The sequence below is a fragment of the Zea mays genome, chromosome 2 (genome assembly GCF_902167145.1).
Source record: "Zea mays cultivar B73 chromosome 2, Zm-B73-REFERENCE-NAM-5.0, whole genome shotgun sequence".
NCBI lineage: Eukaryota > Viridiplantae > Streptophyta > Magnoliopsida > Poales > Poaceae > Zea > Zea mays.
Genome location: NC_050097.1, coordinates 160392865 through 160413745, shown reverse-complemented (window position 1 = coordinate 160413745; position 20881 = coordinate 160392865). Strand labels below are relative to the sequence as shown.

Sequence of the window (20881 nt, the reverse complement as noted above, 5' to 3'; positions counted from 1 at the left end):
TGGCTTCATGTAACATGTATGTGCTTCCTGCATTGCAGCATCACTTCTGCTTTGAAAAGAGGGATTGGATGACTGTGCAACCAAATGAACTGCCTCGTGGATCCCAACTAGTATGTTCTATGTGTTATTTATTGAGACACAATTTAGTTTATATTATATAATTATAACATTCAATTGTTGATTGAGTAGATTATGGGGCTTAATCCTCCTTTTGGAGTAAAAGCAAGTCTTGCGAACAAATTTATTGACAAAGCATTGACATTCAAGCCTAAGCTCATTGTACTAATTGTCCCTAAAGAAACAAAAAGGTATGCAACATATTCCTGTTGTCAGAGTATTTTGTTCGTAGCATCTTCTCACATTTTTCTTCTGGGAAAATTGAATACCCAGGTTAGATAAGAAGAAGATACCTTATGATTTGATTTGGGAAGACAGTGAGTGTCTTGCTGGGAAGGTAATAACTTTCATTATATTGAATTTATTTTGTCCGTTTTTCTCTAGTTTTACCTAATATCTTTCTTGAAATTGGCAGTCCTTCTATTTGCCTGGTTCTGTGGATCTTAATGATAATACAGTTGAAGGGTGGAATGCATCCGCGCCACCCCTCTATTTGTGGAGTCATCCTCATTGGACAAAGAAGCACATGCAAGTGGCTGAAGAGCATGGTCACACTTGCATGGGGAAGATAGCTTCCCATGTTGAAAAGAGAAATCTGTCAGATGATCTGCCCGTGAGGAAACAATCTGAGGCTGCAAACAAATGGAACTCCAGATCAGGGAAAGAGACTACATGCAATGACAGAAAGGACAATCTACTTGATGATGTTACTGCTAAGAAGCAAGCAGGACCTGAAGAAGAAAAGGAAACTCTAGGGAAGATGGACCACCATGTGAAAAAGGCTACTATACCAGATAGCCTTACAGTGAAGAAACAAACTGAAGCTTCCAGCAAAGCTCTCTCTCATTGTGGAAATGATAGAAAGATTGGCAGGTACAGCAGCAGGAAATATGATGACTGGAGAAGTAAGCGGACACCTGATCACGAAGAGAGCTTCCCACCTGAAAAGCAAGTGGAAGTTGCATATGAGGAGACAAAAGTTATTATTCCAAGCAAAAAGATTACTCATAACGAACAAAGCGGTGCTTGCCGTGAAAATAGAAAGAATTCTTGTGTGGAGGAAACCAAGAACGTGGAGTACAACTATGAGCAGCAGACTGCAGCAGGGATGAGGTTCAGAGAGGGAGAGGATTCTGACATGAGTATCTCACCCCCCTCGAGACCAGTTGAACCCTTTGATATGATAGCTCACCCCATTGGCTCTCTGACAAAAGAACCTTTTGACCCTGTGCTCAATAGAGGGGCTACTCATCAGGACAGTTATGCAGTAACCAAAGAGGAATACCTGGGTCAATTTAAGAGGAAAAACGACCGTACCTTTACTGACATTGATGATAGCTCAAGGATGAGGGGCTCCAGCATCGAAGAAGTGACCAGGCCCTATATTGCTGCTCCAACCAGTGATCCCTACAGCTTGCGGTATAGAGGAGATGGCAGCTTCTACAGGCATCCGAGCTCAGAGGATTTAAACACTACAGGCATCAGTGCAGGATATGGACAAATTGGTGGTGACAGTTACCCACAAGCAACAGGCTCGCAAACACATAATACTAGAATGCATGGTGGAACAAGTGATGATAATTACCTGTCGGCGAGATACTCCCTTGGATATTCAGGTTCTCGCTTTAGCCAACCAGCTTCAACTGTTCCCGCTTTTGGGCTCTCAGGTGCAAGTTCACAACGAGGCTCAGTAATAGACAAGTATTCCTATGGGCTCTCGGGTCCCACTGGACCACAGGATTCTGGTATTAACAGATATGCTCCACCGGACGACGGAACGAGCACAAGATCCAAGAGCTCCTTGGCTGAACAACAGTACCCGTTCGGACAATCTGGCTCTTCCGGTGGCGAGTGGCCTCATATCTGATCGCTGGAACTTGTTGTCGAAGTTTTTTTTTCAAGGCAAAAACTGTGGGAAGTTCTCCACGGTACTTCATTTTCATTTTTAGAGGGGATTACATGTTATCAAAATCATGCAGCTTTTGACCTGACCTGGGTGTAAATTGGAGTAAAACCACAAGCATCTATCCATGCGGGGCTGGTGTTAAAAAGCAAAGTTGTTTCTTATAAAACTGTCTACAGCAGTCTATCCATGATTTACCCAAAATTACTGTTTTGTACTGTAGACTGCATTGTTTGCATAATGAAGTTTGAATATAGATGAGGATGGGTAAGAGATAGACTAAGGTAGTTTCATCATACATATAAGAGTTGTAATGACATATAAGTTTGAATATAGATGAGGATGGCTATCCGAGGACATGCCCTTTGCACAGAAAAAAATTCAGGACTACTGCCGTCTTTAGAGCACTGTTCGTCTAAACGGCTATTGAGCCCGTTTAACAGTGTTTTAACAGTAAATAGAGGCCGCCCGTGTTAAACTGTGAATGGGACAGTTGGACGGTTTAAACCGTCAAAAAAACATCTGAACGATCTAAACAAAACTGACTTAAACCTGATTAAATATGTAATGAACAATTTAATCCATAATTTACTCATTGGGATGATTATTGTTAAACCTGACTTAAACATCTGAACATATTTTACTTTTAGATAAACAAAATAGATATTTAGTGTTAACACAACCGTTTAGATGGTTTAGCTCCGTATAAACAAACACCGTCTAAACCTGAAACAGTCTAAATGTGAAACAAAATGTGATAAATTGTTTACCGTTGAGTGTTTAGAATAAATCGTCTTCTGTTGCAATCTGTTGCGTGGCATTCTGGCGAAAATTGAATGGATGTAACATTAGTTGCATGTAGGGCTGAACGAAATGGTCGTTGGCTCGCTCGGTTCGGTTCGTTTGAATTTTTTCACGAGCTGAGCTGACATCCTAGCTCGGTTCGTTAGCGAGCCAGCTCGCGAGCTAAATGAGCTACCACATTCCAGCAAAACAAACTATATACATATCCTTTATGGAATAATTGATGAACATGTTATATGTAAGGTGTTTATGACCTATGAGTTAAACTAATGATTAATGAACTATGTCTATGTGTTAAATTGGTCTAAGCAAATATAATTGTAGGTAATGATTAATGAACTATGTCTATGTGTTAAATTGGTCTAAGCAAATATAATTGTGGGTTAAACTGATGAATATGTATGTGAATTGATAAGTAATGAACTGTGCTAATTTGGTGTTACATTGACGTGATTTGTTAAACTATGAGTATAATTACTATTTCCTATTGTTAAATTAGTTGGAAATTAACTAAAAATTAATTATCATGTACATATTATTTTTTTCTGCTCTGGCTCGCGAGCTAAACGAGCCATCTCGAGCTCGTAAACGAGCCAAGCCGAACTAACTCTGTGGCTCGTTAATGGAGTGTTTGGTTTGAGGAATGATATAGTCCATCATCTTCTCACTCCTCTCTTTTTGTTTGGTTTGTGGAATGGAGTGAGTTAATTCATCACCACCTTATTTCTCATAGTTAGTTGTTTAGTACTAGTATGTGGAATGGAGTCATCCTACCAAATTTGAGAAATGAACCCATGACACACCACTTTATTTTGGATAGAGTGATTCATCAAACCAAACACCTCATAACTTAACGAGCCGAGCCAAGCTGGCTCGTTATAAGGCCCTAGTTGCATGTTACGTGTTTTTAATGAACAAACTGAATCTTGTTTCGTCCTTAAAGATTAAACTAGAGTAAAATGCACTATTGACCCCTAAATTTGTAGCGTTATGCCGTTATGTTCCCTCCAATCTTAAATATATATGACGTCGTTGACTTTTTAAAAAGTTTTACCACTCGTTTTATGCAAAATATTTATTTGAAAATATAAAATTTCAAGATACACGTCCTCAACAAGGTTTCCGTTAAGGAAAGCTATTTTGACATCCATCTGCCAAATCTCATAATTGAAATATGCGGCAATAGCTAGAATGATTCGAATAGATTTAAGCATCGCTACTGGCGAGAATGTCTCATCATAGTCAATTGCTTGAACTTGTCGAAAACCCTTTACAACAAGTCAAACTTTATAGATGTGAACATTTCCATCCATGTTTTTCTTCTTATAAATCCATTTGCACTCTATGGGTCTAACATCATCAGGCGGGTCAACCAAGTTCCAAACTTGATTTTCTCCCATGGAATCTATCTCGGATGTCATGGCGATTTGCCATTTCTCAAAATCTGGGTCCGTCATCGCTTCTGCGTTTGTTGTAGGTTTGTCATTGTCTAACAAAAACACTTCTCCATTGACCAACAATAGCACTTCTCTTCGTGCCTCGCGAAGCCTTGCTGACCTTCGTGGTTGTGGTGGAGCTTCTCTTGCCACAGACGTCTCAACTTCTGCTACATTAGCATCACTTGTTGAATCTTGTCCCATTGACTCATCCTAAACTTCTTCAAGATACACCTTTTGTTTACTTTTCTCTATTTTGAGAAACTCTTTCTCTAAGAAGACACCGTTCCGGGCGACACACACTTTTCCCTCTGATCGGTGGTAAAAGTAATATCCCAAAGTTTCCTTTGGATATCCCACGAACATGCACTTGTCTGATTTTGGAATGAGTTTATTCGACTGAAGTCGCTTGACGTAAATCTCACAACCCCAAATCTTCAGAAAAGACAAACAGGGAGTCTTTCCAGTCCACATCTCATATGGTGTCTTAACTACAGACTTAGATGGTACCCTATTAAATGTGCAAGTTGATATTTCTAGAGTGTTTCCCCAAAACGACAAAGGTAGGTCTGACTGGCTCATCATTGATCGAATCATATCCAATAAAGTCCGATTACGTCGCTCAGACATGCCATTCCTATGAGGTGTTCCAGGTGGCGTAAGCTGTGAAACAATTCCATAACTCTTTAGATGATTGCTAAACTCATGTCTCAAATATTCACCTCCACGATCAGATCACAATACTTTAATTTTCTTGCCACACTAATTTTCCACTTCATTCTGGATTCAAAAGCCACAAACATGTCATTCTTAGAGATCACACAACCATTGTTTTCACTTGCAAATGAATAATCATCCTTCATCAAACATGAAGGAGACATAATGTTTCGACTCATACTAGGAACTAGATAACAATTATTTAATTCCAAAATAAATCCTAATGGGAGGTGGAGTTGCATTGTCTCGACGGTCAACGCAACAACTATTGCATTATTGCCCACCCAAAAATCAACTTCGCTTCTTTTCACATTTCTACTTCTTACCTTTCCCCGCATCGAATTGCAAATATGGGCAACCGATCCAGTATTAAATACCCAACAATTGCTATAAGAATCAGCAAGAAAAATTTCCGTAATATGAATAACAAGTGTACTTGTACCAGATGTACCTTTATCACCGCAATCCTTAATAGAGGCCAAGTACTGCTTGCAATTCCTCTTCTAGTGACCAAGTTCTTTGCAATAAAAGCACTCGACATCAGTAGTTGGTCTAGCCTTGGGCTTTTGGTTTGGCTTGGATACTATATCTTTTTCCTTGCCCTTCTTCTTTTGAGATTTGCCCTTCTTAAAGTTGGGTTTGTTTTGGACCGCCATCACATGGTTGCTACTGGAAGCTCTTTTCTTTATGTCACCCTCTGTTGTTCATTGAGGCCCTGCTCTGCCCTATGCATATGGTAGTTCGTAATGAAGTTTCCATAGATGGGCGGAAGAGATGCCAAAATGAAGTCAGTGGCTCATTCTTGGCCTATTGGGAAGCCTAGCTTCTCCAACCTCTGACTGTAACCAACCATCTTGATTACATGTGGCCCAACTGTTGTGCCTTCTGCTAGCTTGCATTCCTAAAAGGCTTTGGACACATTGAACCTTTCAGTCCTAGCCTGGGTCTGGAATATATCCTTGAGTGCCACAATCATATCGTGTGCCTCATGGTTTGTATCAAACTGCATTTGCAGCTCGGGCTCCATGCATGCAAGCATCAGAAAACTCACTTCAAGATTAGCACCCATTGCTTTCTTGTAAGCGGTTTTAGTTGCAGTAGTTGCATCTTGTGATATCCTGGCCCCGGTGGATGGTGATATCCTGGCCCAAGGTTTAATAGAATTAATAATGTACTCATACCAACAAGGCGCATTTTCCTTTTCGAAAGCCTATCTTGAGAGAACCTCCAAGTTAAGCGTGCTTGGCTTAGAGCAATTTGGGATGGGTGACCGAACGTGAAGTTTTCTCGGGTGCGTATGAGTGAGGATAAAGTGCGCACAAAAACTCGTGTTGGTCTGTGGGGACAATATATGATCCTAGAGAGCTACCAGGAGTAAGTACCGCCGGTCCGGGAGTGGACAGTGTGTTACACATCTTCACTAGGATCCTCTGATAGTGGGGTTTCTAGAACGTCTTCCTTTTTTCTAGCCCGAGAACAATTCTTAGGTCATGGATCCAATCTGTATAGTTTGTTCCATTTAACTTATCCTTTTCAAGAAATAATCATAAAGTAAATGTTGGGTGCTAGGTGCCATTTATTTACAACAAAATAATGCAAAATACTAAGATAAAATTATCCATGATAGAGTAAATCATATTAAACATTTAATAGAATCTACTCCCACTAAAATCAATATCCCTCGATTGATACTTAGTGATTCAGAACCCACAACTAACAAGTCTACTAGTGAGCTTTAGCATCACCGCTAGATGACAAGGTTGATCGGTAAGCAACTCCTTGCTAATCATATCATATATAACTTATGTTGTTGGGTGACATCTGTATGTCTCGGCTCCCAACCTTATGCCCTAAAGTTCTTAACCATTAAGCTGACTTTGTTTAAGTTAACCAACCCTTTCTGCAATTCGTATCCGATACAAACCTATCTAGTCAAGGAAAATTGGTAGTACCCTAATTTCATAGACCCACCACCAATTGTACAAGACTTATGATAGTGCAAGGTTTGGAGAGGTATTTAAAGCTTAAACATTTGGGAGGGATCGTCCGACTTATATCATCTCACGCAAAGACATATATGCAACATGAACAAGTAGAACATTAAGGATATCATTCACACAACAGTTGTGAGTCGGTATGGCTTGCTATCACATGGTGATCTCCATCTCCATTTGTCTGTCCATCACTATGATTTCCATCTCCATGATGTAGGTATGCATCCTTTAGGTGATGAGTCCTTCAATACCTATCTAACATATGCTGATAAATAAATTACATATGCGCTTTGGATCATCACATGTTGACACGCAGGTCATTACGTTAAATTTGGACAATACATATGGCTCCAGCCGTATTGCCCTAGTCACGACACACAGGTCATGTATAATTCATTAATATGCATCATATACACATAGCCATACCGATCACAAGATGTCCTACAAAAACAAATTAGACAAACAAGTTTCTATATGTTTACCACTACAACAGATAGCCACGGTGGTCCACTAGAAATCTCATGCGATTGATCAAATCAACCTAAATTCGAGACTTTCGACCAGAAGAAGATTACACTCATGACGTCGATCTGTTACACCAATCTGCTGGTTGTGTACACAGTTAGCCCTGATGGTGATTCTAGTCAGTAGGGGCAAGTCGCGTACATAACAGAGAAGGATGAACTGATCTCTTCGGTCATATCCGATGTGATCTACTTCAACCCCTTATAACCAATTGATCTAATCAAACTATGCATCAAGTAGATCCATCTCATGAACCTAGACCTAGAACAAAAACTACGCAGAACCTGGCCTCGATACCACTCTAGGATTATGGAGAGGCTACACTAGCGCAAAACAAAATTTTTGACCCCATAAAACTAAGAACTCCTGCTGTTAGAGGTCATGGAATTACCACTAGACGTAGGGAGCGGAAGCAGCCTTGATGTAGATGTACGCGTCGAGCTGTCTTGTGTAGTCGCCGACGTCCTTCACGTCCTCGCGCGGTTCATCCTAGTGCTTCAAATGCAATACCTCCGAGGTATCCACATGTACAGGGAGGAAGCGTCCCGTACCGAACTGCTAGGTTCGCGACGACGGCTTGGCGAGGGCGAGAGGGGCGTGACTTCTGGTTTGCTGGTCGTGAATTAGGGTTGACCCTAAGCGCGTCCCGCCCCTCTTTATATAGGCATTTTGCTGGGCTTCTGACTCCGAGGCCCATCAACAACCCTAACAACCAGTCTAATTTCAGATCAAATCCGAATTAGGTTTCCTTCTCCTTAAGTGTGTGACACTATAGGTTCACGTACACCTAGACATGGCCCAAATACTCTTATTTGACCCAATAATTGACAGCGGCCTCTAGCAAGATGTGTTAACTCCTATGAGCACCTAAAGGTCATACCAGACGAACCATTACAACATTATGTACATATTGTTCCCTTTGTCTCATGATATTTGGTCTGGCTCTAAGTTGACCTCTCTTTCTCGATATTGTGAATTGGAATCCTTTCAATGGTTAACACTTAACCCTAGCATGGCTATGCATTTCTTGACCCAATCACTCGAGGGGCTCAGAGATATCTCTCTCAAGAAGAGAGGGATAAATTCCATCTTGACTGACCATGCCTCACAACATGCTTCCTGATAAACCCAAGACTACCTTTATAACTACCTAGTTACAGAGTAGTGTTTGACAGTCCCTAAGTAGGTCAATTCATATCTTGAGAACACGTGACAATCTCAGGCCTAAGGACACCGTGTACATGTTGCAAAGAGAGAACTATATTACAATATTTCACATTGGGTCAGTCCAACCTCATGTCATGCATATGTCCAGATTAATAGTTTGACATCTCTATGTCCATTACTTGTGAAATAAATTCATCAACTAATACATGTGCTAGTCATCGACTCTGAACAGGGACACCATTTATAATAATCATATAAGTAAGATATCTCAAAAAAATTCACATAATTGCTAATTAATACAAGGTGCCTTTCATGGATATTTAGTTAAACAATATATATCATGGATACAAAGAAATATTCCGTGAAGAAGAATACAGGCGATAGAGTCTAGATATTATGAGACATCTCTCGCTACTAAAGCCAAAAAGCATCAACAGGGGAGATCCTCGGTGCCTGCTGAGAAAATAAATAAACGAAGCTAAACATTCGAAACGTTTTGGATGGCTCTCGCGTCCCTCCCTCCTGAGGCGACGCCGACCTCCAACCCCTCGCCTTCCTGTCTCTCCAGCTTCTTGGCGGCGATAACCACGAGCAGACAGCCACTGCCTCTAGACCCTTGTTAACTACCACCCCACAGACGCCGGCCATCGTCCCTCCCATTCTCTCGCCTTCCCATCTCCCCAGCCTCCTGCCGGTGACCCCCCAGTGCTGGTAGTCACTGCCTCCCTCCCCTTGATAGCTCCCGCCCCTGTAACACACTAAATTTGGGGGTATAAAATTTCTTTCTAAATATCTACCAAATTCAGTGTTATCTCTTGTCTCTCTCTAGTCTCTCTCTATCTTTCTTTTGATTAGAGTTAAGATAATTAGGAGAGGGATTAATTATTTATTTTGTCAAAACTATGTGGGTCGTGAAATGTTGCATCATGCTGAGCCTAATTTATTCTTTTGTTTGATGCACATGTTTGAAATGGTTTGAATTTGCATTTGATTTTAATTTGATTTGAAAACCCTAGAGAAAATAAATAGAAAATCCTTTAGAAATTCTAGGAAAAAGGAAAAAGCCAATTTGGCCCAACCAGCCCAGCTCGTCCCATCTAAGCCTCGTGTGCGCCCGCGCGACCGGCCTTCCCTTACAGGCGGTCCCTGCCTATCAGCATCGTCTCGCGCCCGCTCTCTCTTCCCTCTCTCTCTCTCTCGCTGCCCAGTGGGGTCGACTTGTCGGTGCCAAACTCATCCGCGCGCACATGCCTTCTCTCGCTGATCCGCGAGCCTCGCTAGTCAGCACAGAAGCCCATTCGATCGCCCTCTCCCTCTCTGTTCTGTGGGCCCCACCCGTCGGAACTACACCCCTGAATCGCCCGCGCTCTCCGCCATGGACGCGCCCACGACCACACGTTTTCTGGCCACACCCCCATGCACCTGAGCCTTTTCTGGACCCCGTCCACACTCACTCGCCCTCCCCCGCTCAGTTGCGCCCTCAGCCGAGCACCCTTGTCCTCTCTCTCTCTCTCGCTCGCTCTGCGCGGACGCCCAGGGAGCTCCGCCGCCATTCGTCGTGGTCTTGCGCCCGTTCTGCGGCCGCCGTCGAGCCCTCGCCGTGTTCGGTGCCACAGTAAGCTTCACCATGGGACCCGCAACCTGCGACACCCCTCGGTTCGCCCCCTCCCCCTCTGGTTCGCCTAGTCCGCGCTCACCGGTTCTCTGCCGCAGCTCCGCCGTCGTCGACCTGTGCCCTCGCCGTGCCTTGGACGCCATTCAAGAGTCCCCTCCCCTCCCCTCAAGGTAACCGTCCTAACCCCGCCCCTAATTTCCCTTGTCATGCACTTAGCCGCAAGCGATTGCTTGCCGGAGTGTTCCCCGGTCCGCCGAGGACTCCCACTCCACCGTCTGGCCGCCTCATTCCTGTTCACGCAAACCCGACCCCGCCATAACGCTTGTCAGTTCATCCCCAACCTCTCCAGCTACCTAGACTAACCCCTAGTGCCCTAGGAGCCTCGGTCTGCCTCGCCTCCGGCGACGGTGCCGCCCCTGGCTGACCGGAGAAGGCAAAGTCCCTGGTGCCCTTCCTAACTGCCCAATTCTAATCGGATGGACCGACTTCAATTAAACCAGATCTAATCCTAATTGTCCGATTCAGATCTGACTGCTGGGATCTGCCCCCTCACTCGCACCCTACAACAATGTTTGATGATGTCCAATTATGTAATCACTGTGTACATGAGTTTCTGATGCTGGCACGTACATGGTTCACATTCGGTTTGCCTTCCAAAACCGGGTGTGACAGCCCCACAGGCGCCGACCATCGTCCCCCCAAGCAGTGGCGGACACACAAGGTATGCCGAGTATGCACCGACATACCCTGCAAAATCAGTGAATATTTACATATTATATAATAGTATTGTTGTATGTAGAAACTAAAAAGGAAAAAGAAAGAAAAATATACCTGGACGAGACGACGAGTGGACGCTAAGGCCCATCACCCATGACGCAGCAGAGAGCGCTCCTTGGCCCGCCGCGTGCAGGTTCGTAGCACATAGCCCAATCAGTGAAATGTAATTAGCTTGCTGCCTTGCTGCTGCCTGCTGCAGGTCCGTAGCTCGCCGCGCGCGCCGGAAACTGAGAGCCCTCGCCCTAGTGCCCTGCCACCTCCCCCCTTCAGTCCTTCTCTAAATCAGATTATATCATCTTCAATATATATCAGATTATTTGGTATAATCTTGGTCTCTCGTTGGTTCTTCGTCTACTGGTTTTGATTTTTTTGTTTGCTGTTTTGCTCATGGTCTACTTGTCTGTTGTCTTGGAGGTTTTACTATTTGATAGTGTTCTTGTTCAGAATTTTTAATTATGAAGAGAAGCGGAGACATACGATCCCTTTTTGAGAAAGCAGCAAAGAAGGCGGCCAGTGCTCCTTTGAACCATGCGTCACCTCCGGTTGAAACTACGGTTGGACAACAAAATCAAGAAGAAGATAGAGTAGAAGTTGAAGAAGTTGCAGACCCTTCGTCGTCACCGTCGGCTTCGTTAGTGTCACTACCACTGCCCGCATCAAATCCCCCGGTGTATGACATCAATCTGATTCCATATGATCCAGGTGAAAGGCTGCCCATTGAAAATTATCATGTTAATGATCAGGATGCAATCCGTAGAGCATATATTACTAAAGGTCCTTGTAAACCTTATATACATGATTTTCCATACCGAAATATTGGAGATGCACCTCGTCGATTCAGTTTAACATGGTTGTATAATCATGAATGGCTTGAATATAGTATCAAGAATGATTCTGCATTTTGATTTATATGCTACTTGTTCAAGAAGGGCAGTGGGTCAAATGCATTTGTTGTTGATGGATGGAATAATTGGAATATAGGAAACAAAGCACTTATAAAACATAGTGGTTCTAAGGCACACAATGCAGCTCAGGAGAGGTACATTGGTTTTATAAATCCCTAGGTAGCAATTGATTATCACATTGATAAGTGGACCGACGAGGATCTTCGTCTTTACAAGAAAAGATTGACATATTCACTTAGATGTATCAAGTTTCTTTTGCATCAAGGATTGGCATTTCGTGGACATGATGAAAGTGAAGACTCTAGCAACAGAGGCAACTTCATTGAATTTTGAAGTTTCTTGCAGGAAATAGTGGTGAAGTGAATAAGTATGTCTTGAACAATGCACCAGGTAATTGCACTTTGACTAACCCAAAGATACAAAAGAAAATTATTCATTGTTGTGCCATAGAAACTAGAAAAAAATAATTGAGGAACTTGGAGATGAGCCCTTTGCAATTTTAGCTGATGAATCTTGTGACATATCACATATTGAACAACTAGCTCTTTGCTTGCGTTATGTTGATAAACTTGGAAGGCCATGTGAGCATTTCATTGGAGTAGTTCATGTAGATGATACTACCTCTTTGTCACTTAAAGAAGCAATCAAAGGTTTACTTGTTAGTCATGGTTGAGTATGACTCGGATTAGAGGTCAAGATTATGATGGGGCTAGCAATATGAAAGGAGATATTAAAGGACTGAAAACATTAATCATGAAAGAATCACCATGTGCTTATTATATTCATTGCTTTGCACATCAACTCCAACTAGTTCATGTAGCTGTTACCAAGGGAAATACTGACAGTAAGACTTTTTTTGATCAAGTATCTATCTTGTTGAACATTGTTGGGGTTTCTTGCAAGCGTCATGGTATGCTTCGAAATGGTAGGCTTGAGAATGTCAAGAAATCACTAGAGTGTGGTGAGCTTGAATCAGGGAGTGGGTTAAATCAAGAGATGGGTTTGCCAAGGCCTGGTGACACTCGGTGGGGCTCACATTACAAAACTATATGTAGCATCATCACTATGTATTCTTCAATCCATGATGTTCTAATTGATCTTGGTGTTGATACTGCACATAAGGATGATTGGACAAAGATTCATTTTGTGCTTGGAGCATTTGAAACCTTTGAGTTTGTTTTCTTTGTGCACTTAATGTATGTTACTCTTGGATACACAAATGAGTTATCTAAGTGTTTGTAAAGAAGGGATCAAGATATTCTTAATGCAATCTCACTTGTTAATGTGGAAAAGAGTAGAATGCAACAAATGAGGTCTCATGATTGGGGTAATTTTCTAAAGAAGGTCACTTCATTTTGTATTACACATGGTGTCAAAGTTCCTGCTATGGATGGTGCTTATGTTCCTTATGGAAAATCAGCAAGGTATGCTCGTGCCCGAAACCAAACAAATGATGACCATTTTAGAAGAGAAATATACATTGGTGTCATTGATCAAATTAGTCAAGAGCTTGATAATCGATTTGACGAGATTAACATGGAGCTGCTCTCTTGTATGACATCCTTTAGTCCTTCACACTCATTTGCTTCTTTTGATGCACAGAAGGTACGTAGATTGGCTAAATTTTATCCTAATGACTTCTCCAACAACAATTTACTACAACTAGAATTGCAACTTGATAATTATATTGATGACGTGCAACAGGATGAATGCTCCAAGGTCTAGAAAACATTGTTGATCTCTCAGTTAAGCTTGTTGAAACAAAGAGACACAAAGTGTATGATATGGTGTACTTGCTTCTCAAATTGGTATTGCTTTTACCGGTGGCAACTACGAGTGTTGAAAGGGTATTTTCTGCATTAGTTATAGTGAAATCAAAATCAAGAAATAAGCTAGGTGATACTATTTTGGATGATTGTCTTCTCACATTTATTGAGCGAGATATTTTCTTCCAAGTTGATGAAGGTGATATAATTGAGACATTCATGTCATTGAGAAAGCGGAGGATCAACAAGTAATATTGTAAGTCTCTTCTATAGCTATACTTTAAATTATTTGTATTTCACTTGAACAATTTGTATCAAGATTTATCGTCGTACTCTATATGGTTTTACCGAATTAGAATATTGTTTTATCGAATTATTAATTGTTTACCAAATTCCATAAGACATTTTTTCCATCGCATACCCTGTGATCAAATCCTAGGTTCGCCACTGCCCCCAAGGCAAGCTTCAGCGCTGACATGAAGGTAGCCTGTCGGACTCCACGTCCTCTACCCCATCACCGTTGTCCTTCCGGGATGTGGTGATTGCTGTGTTGGATCCTACCCACTCCAGCTTCTAGAAGACTACGACTTCTCCTCACTCGCTTCCTCGGAAGGAATTTTATGCGACGATCACCTCTAGACGCAGAGAAAGTCCCAGTTGCCCTTCTTCATCTATTGATGTCAACGGGTGGCATTTGGTGCAATCTTGATAGAAGAAAGCGTTTAAGTTCGAAGGAGGAGCCTCGGTCCCGCCGTGTGCCAGCAGACCTTGTAGGCCGCTGCTTCAACTGCCTCTCGACTCATCACCTTGCCTAGGATTGCTGGGAGACCTATTTTCTTCTACTGTGGTGCCCTGGGACATCTCTCTTACAGGTGCTCTGCTCCTAAGCATGTTGAGCCACGACGACCGGTTTGGCGAAGGCTTACGCCTGTTGTTGCACCTGTGTCCAAGAAGTCGATCTCAGATCCGCTAGGCACGGGGATGACGTATCATGATCGGTTTGACCTCCTAGGTGAAAGGACCTCCCTGCCGAGGTTTTCGTCTTCTGCGAAGGTGGCGCCTATGCGAAGAACCGTGTCAAGGATCCTAGTTTGGAGGAGAATCACTCCTGTCAGTGATGTTTTGTAGCATGCAGATCCTGTTGTTCCAGCTGTTTCTTCTATTGGTGGTCCGTCTATTGATGGAGAGGTTCGTCTGGCTAAGAAGCATCGTCGCCGACCAAGGAAACGACCCTTGGTGCCCCTTAATCATGTGGACGGTCAGTTGGCGCCAGAATCATCTCCACCCTAAGGTTCTACTTCACTTGTGCTAGTGGATTCTTCCCCCCTTCCTTCCCTTGTATCATTGGTCGGAACCAGAATTTGGCGCGGGCGGAGGAAGATCTTGCTACGACGGTTGTCATCACGGTATTCAGAAACTTGGATGTTGTTGGATGTTGTGTCTGCTAATGATATTGCGGCATCCCTAGCACCACATTTGGAGGTTGATGAAGGATCCTTGGTTATTAGGTAGCTCTCTGCTTCTTTCATGTTGATGCTTACTTCTGATAGATTGGCGCACCAATTGTGTGAAAGATGGTCAGTTGTGCGGGCTAATTCTTTTTCTTTTTCCTGCAAAAGATGGTCATGTTTGATGAATTCCTCTGGAAGTGTCCTACCTTAGTTGTTATAGGTTGAACTGGATGGCATCCCCGTTCATGCCTGGGATGTACCCACCATGGAGAGTTTGCTCAGTCCCTTTGCAAGGATAGAAAGTGTGCATGAAGATACTTTGCAACTAAGAAATCTCAGCAACTTCCGTTGCTCTTACTGGTGTCTAGACCCTGCCAGCATACCACCTGTTAGAGATCTCTGGATTGTTGAGCCTCTGCAACTGGGTATTCGGGAAGGCACTGGTGTCAAATCTTTGGTCTATCCGGATCATATTCAGTGGAAGGTTGTTGTTGGCATTGAAAATTTAGCTCCCTATCCCCCTCCATCCTTAGTGATCACCCCTGCAGAGTCTCGTCATTTGCGCTTTCGCTCTCCACCAGTAGACAGGGGTGGTCAGCGTAGTGGAGCTTCCCCCAGTTGTGATCAGGATCCTGGTCATTATGTTCAGGGCTCATCCTCCATTCCTCCTGCCATGGTATTCGTGAAGCTAGCTGCATGGATTCTTGCGTTGTGCAGAACGTGAACCTTGAGCCACCCCTTTATTCGGTCACAGTTCTGACGCTTGTGTCTGCTCACATCTCACCCACCACTCAAGGTTGCCTCGATGTAGATGATGGCATCTTTTGCGCTGCGCAGAACGTGAAACTTGAGCCACCCCCTGGTTCGGTCACTGTTCCAGCGCCTGTGAATGCTCGGACCTCGTCTATTTGGCTAGAATCTAGCGCTGATGGTAGGAAGGCCCCTATGGATGAAAATCAGTTGATGTCTATTCCAGTGTTGCCTGTTGGGACCTTTGGTGTTAGATTACATGTTAGTCACCCATCCAACATGGTGCATCAAGGGCTATTGCCTGCTCCTCCCGTATGTCTTTCAAAAAAAGATAGCAATTTGCCCGCCAAACCAATTCCACGAAGCAGTCGCAGAGTTGCTGGAGTGGGTTTTGAATTTACCTCTGCTGATCTTGACAATCATGCTACTAGGAATATTATGAGAGCAGTAGGCATAATTACCAATAATGATGGTATGGATCAGATGGCGTTAGATGAGTATGCTAATCTGTTCAAGACACCCTTGTCAGGCACTCATATAAAGGCTTTGGCAGCGCTGTTCAAGACACGTAGTCTCTCCCTTGGTCTTCTTTGGTTGGCCTTTGTACCTTTAAGTCAATGGATCCAGAACGTGTTCTTATCTGGAATGCTCGAGGATTATACTCCTCAGCTAGGCAAGCCTCTGTCCGCTCCTTGGTTGAATCCTCTAGAATAGATATATTATCTGTTTACAAGAAACCAAAATGGATGATATTACTCGTGGAACCCTCCTTTCAGCCTTGGGTTCTAATTTTGATCGCCATATCGACCTTCCCGCGGTTGGTACTAGAGGGGGAATTTTGGTGGCATGGAAACACTATGTGGATGTCACTGGAGAGTTGTATGTGCGGAACAAAAGTGTCTCGGTGCAGTTTTGTACTAGCAATGGGAGATCTTGGTGGCTCACTTGCGTTTATGGGCCACAGGGAAATAATGAAAAAGTCCTCTTCCTATAGGAGCTTAGAGATATGAGATTGCTGTGTCATGGACCTTGGATGATTGCTGGTGATTTCAACATGATTTATAAAGCTGAAGATAAGAATAACTCTAAAATAAACCGAGTTATGATGGGAAGGTTTCGTAGCTTCATCAATGATCTTGCCCTAAGTGAGCTTCCTTTAATTGGTCGAAAATTCACTTGGTCTAGTCAGCAGATTTCCCCAACACTAATGAAGCTTGGCAGAGTCTTATGTTCATTAGACTGGGCAGAGTTGTTGAAAGGGAAATGTGCCCTTGGGCAATTTCTATTAGTATTTTGGTGATTAGATGCCCAACACATTAATTGAGTGCTTATGTGCGAGAAGTGCAAATCAGAGACAAAGGTATGTTTCTAGACTTGGTGAATTGATTTATGTACTAACATGGTTATCCAAGTGCTAGAAATAGTGACTAAAGAAGAAAATAAGAAAAGGGAAAGAGTTGGTTGTGTGCAGCCAATACCAGCTCGGTCTGGCACACCGGACTGTCCGGTGAGCCAGGCTGGCCGGCGGTGAACTGGCTGCTCTCGGGAAAAAGCAGAGGCGTACGACTATAATTCACCGGATTGTCCGGTGGTGCACCAAACTGTCCGGTGAGCCAATGGTCACCAGTGCCAACGGTCGGCCGCGGATCTGAGGGCGACGCGTGGCCCGCAACAACGGTCGGTTGGGCACACCGGACTGTCCGGTGTGCACCGGACAGTGTCCGGTGCGCAAACCGACCTCGAGGACCAACAGTCGGATGCGCCAGATATGGAAGGAGATCGCGCACCAGACAGCTACAGTGACAATCCGGTGGTGCACCGGACTGTCCGGTGCACCACCCGACAGAAGGCAAGTTTGGCCTTCCAAGTTGGCCTCCAACGGCTCCTAGCTGCCTTGGGGCTATAAAAGGGACCCTAGGCGCATGGAGGAGTACACCAAGCTTACAAGAAACATCCTAAAACTCCTAGACTTCACTTTCAGGCAATCAGATCATCGTTCTTGAGATTTGAGCACTATTCGAGTTGTAAACTCCTCGCGCTGTGTTTGTGTGCTCACTTTTTCTCTTGTGTGCGTGGTTGTGTTGAGGACTTGAGTCTTGCTTGTGTTGCTCTCCCCAACCTTACTATGTGCTTTCTTTGTGATCTCAATTGTAAGGGCGAGAGACTCCAAATTGTGGAGATTCCTCGCAAACGGGAAACATACTCTAAAGGAAAAGACTGTGGTATTCAAGTAGATCATCAGATCACTTGAAAGGGGTTGAGTGCAACCCTCGTCCATTGGGACGCCACAACGTGGAAGTAGGCAAGTGTTACTTGGCCGAACCACGGGATAAAAATCGTGTGTCTCTTGTGTTGCTTTCTCTGTGATTGTTGTGTTCATAAGAACTCGCTTCAAAGCTACTTAGCCGTACTAACACTTTAAACTAAGTTTTGTGGCTATTGGTGTTTGATTTTACAGGATCACCTACTCACCCCCCTCTAGGTGCTCTCAATTGGTATCGGAGCCGTACTCTTCATTTAAGGGACTAACCACCCGAAGAGATGGATCCTAAGGGAAAGGGGATGGTGGTCAATGACAAGGAGAAGAAGTCCCTCCTTAACGAGCCAAGAGACGACAAGCCCACTGACATCAAGAAGAGGGACGGGAAGAAGAAGAGACGCATCAAGAAGAATATCTACTACGACAGTGATGCATCATCTTCTTCACCAAGAGACAACGACGACTCTTCGTCGAAAAAGAAAACGGTTAATCAAAATTATTCTTTTGATTACTCTTGCATTCCCTATAATTCAAATGTGCATCTACTTTCAATTCCCCTTAGAAAATCTCCACACTTTGATGGAGAGGACTATTCGTTTTGGAGTCATAAAATGCGTAGTCATTTATTCTCTCTCCATCCTAGCATATGGGAAATTTGAAAGTCGCCTAGAGGGGGGGTGAATAGGCAAATCTTAAATTTATAAACTTTAAGAACAATCTACAAGCCGGGTTAGCGTTAGAAATAAAAGCGAGTCCAAAAGAGAGGGAGAAAACAAATCACAAGCAAATAAAGAGTGTGACACGGTGATTTGTTTTACCGAGGTTCGGTTCTTGCCAACCTACTCCCCGTTGAGGTGGTCACAAAGACCGGGTCTCTTTCAACCCTTTCCCTCTCTCAAACGGTCACCTAGACCGAGTGAGCTTTTCTCCTTAATCAACGGGTCACTTAGACCCCTTACAAGGACCAACACAACTTGGTGTCTCTTGCTTGACTACAAGTTGCTTGAGAACAAGAATAGAGGAAGAAGAAAAGCGATCCAAACGACAAGAACTTAAATGAACACAAATGTCTCTCTCTCACAAGCCGCTAAGTCTATGGAGTGAGTTTGGGACTTGGAGAGGATTTGATCTTTTGTTTTGTATCTTGGAGTGAAGTCTAGAGCTCTTGTATTGAATGCAATGGCTAAAAACTTGGATGCCTTGAAGTGTGGTGGTTGGGGGTATTTATAGCCCCAACCACCAAAGTGGTCGTTGGGGAGGCTGTCTGTCGATTGGCGCACCGGACACTATCCGGTGCGCCAGCCACGTCACCCAACCGTTAGGGTTCGACCGTTGGATCTCTGACAGCTGGGACCACCGGACAGTCCGGTGGTGCACCGGACAGTCACTGTTCACTATCCGGTGCGCCTTCTGGCGCCTGCTCTGACTTTGCGCGAACTGTCCGCGCACTGTAGATGTGTGAGCCGACCGTTGAACTCGACCGTTGCGCTGGAGACCGTTGCTCTGCTTGGCACACCGGACAGTCCGGTGCTACACCGGACAGTCTGGTGAATTATAGCGGAGTGTTGGGGACTTGTTCTCAAATACTATGAATTAAGAATAAGGCAACACAGGAAATGTTAAACGTTAAAGTCCTTTGTCCTTCGAAGCATTATTTCCCTTGGGATATAATGATTTTCGGACGAAGGATACGAAGGTCATACCTTCGTCAGTCACAACATTTAATAATGAAGAAAGGACCATGTAAGAAGTAAAAGATAATATAAACAGTCATATATTATCATTAGTTCATTTCCATTTTATAACTGTGGAAAAATAGAAATGATATCAAATTACAAGTGTACCTTCGGCTTGAAAGAAGATAAAGGTACAAGCGTGACGCAAACGCAAATGCCAAGTCCGCGTGAATAGTACAGGATCACTGTTCATCTATTTATAGGCACGGGACGCAGCCCATGTAAAATTACACACATGCCCTTTACATTTGCTAATAACTCTATAGTAATCCATCGAGGTTTAAATAGCCTTTTCATCTTTAAGTCGGTTTCCCTTTCCGCTATCATGCCGAAGCTCTCCTGCGCACAGCTTCGGCTCCGCGCCATCCTTCGTACCCCTTCTGTGCTTCTTCACACTGTGGTTTTAACTCAAGTCCGAAGATACCTGTTCACGCATTGTACTCCAGAAACATTGTTAAATCATGTTTTTGAGGACCTTCGGAAGCCGAAGGCCCCCAACAGTAGCCCCTCGCAATATTAATTTGTTAGAATGATAAATTCAGATTGCGACATGGACGAAGGCCCTAAGACGAAGGTCCGAAAAAACACCTTCCCTTTGCTAGAATAGCAACAGTCACTGACAGGCGGGGTCTTCCAATTTTCAACGCGCTAGGCGTATAAATAAGAGCGCACCTCGAGCTCATTTGGTACGCTTTCTTGCCATCTGCTCTTGCTTACTCAATTCTTAGCTCTTGCGCACCAACACTTGCTTGACTTTTTAAGTTTTTTAATCTTCGACTTTGAGAGCAGTTTTTTAGCATTTCTGAGGATGTCTGAAGATAACAAAGCTGTTGCTGAAACGAAGCTGAGCCTTTCTGAGGAGAAGAATCTTGGCTTTCTTGAATCAATAGCAAAGACAAATACAGAGAAGATTACTAGGGAGATTTTGGAGGGTTTATCTGAAGACACCGGTGATAGT

At 43.6% G+C, this 20881-nt stretch overlaps 1 protein-coding gene across 9 annotated transcripts in view; it reads left to right on the top strand.

Annotated features, from left to right (window-relative positions):
• LOC103647182 (protein ENHANCED DOWNY MILDEW 2) overlaps positions 1–2400 on the top strand; it is a 53259-nt gene extending 50859 nt beyond the window's left edge. For 5 of the 9 annotated variants that reach the window (XM_008671756.4, XM_020548436.3, XM_020548435.3 and 2 more), the window contains 4 exons: positions 39–110; positions 190–308; positions 391–454; positions 533–2400. In XM_008671756.4, the coding sequence (XP_008669978.1) occupies positions 39–110; positions 190–308; positions 391–454; positions 533–1984 (1707 nt within the window). In that variant the 3' untranslated portion in view covers positions 1985–2400. The remainder of the gene's footprint in view (positions 1–38; positions 111–189; positions 309–390; positions 455–532) is intronic. The other 4 variants (XM_020548438.3, XM_020548437.3, XM_008671755.4 and 1 more) reach the window with 1 other exon arrangement.
• Positions 2401–20881: the final 18481 nt, after the last annotated feature.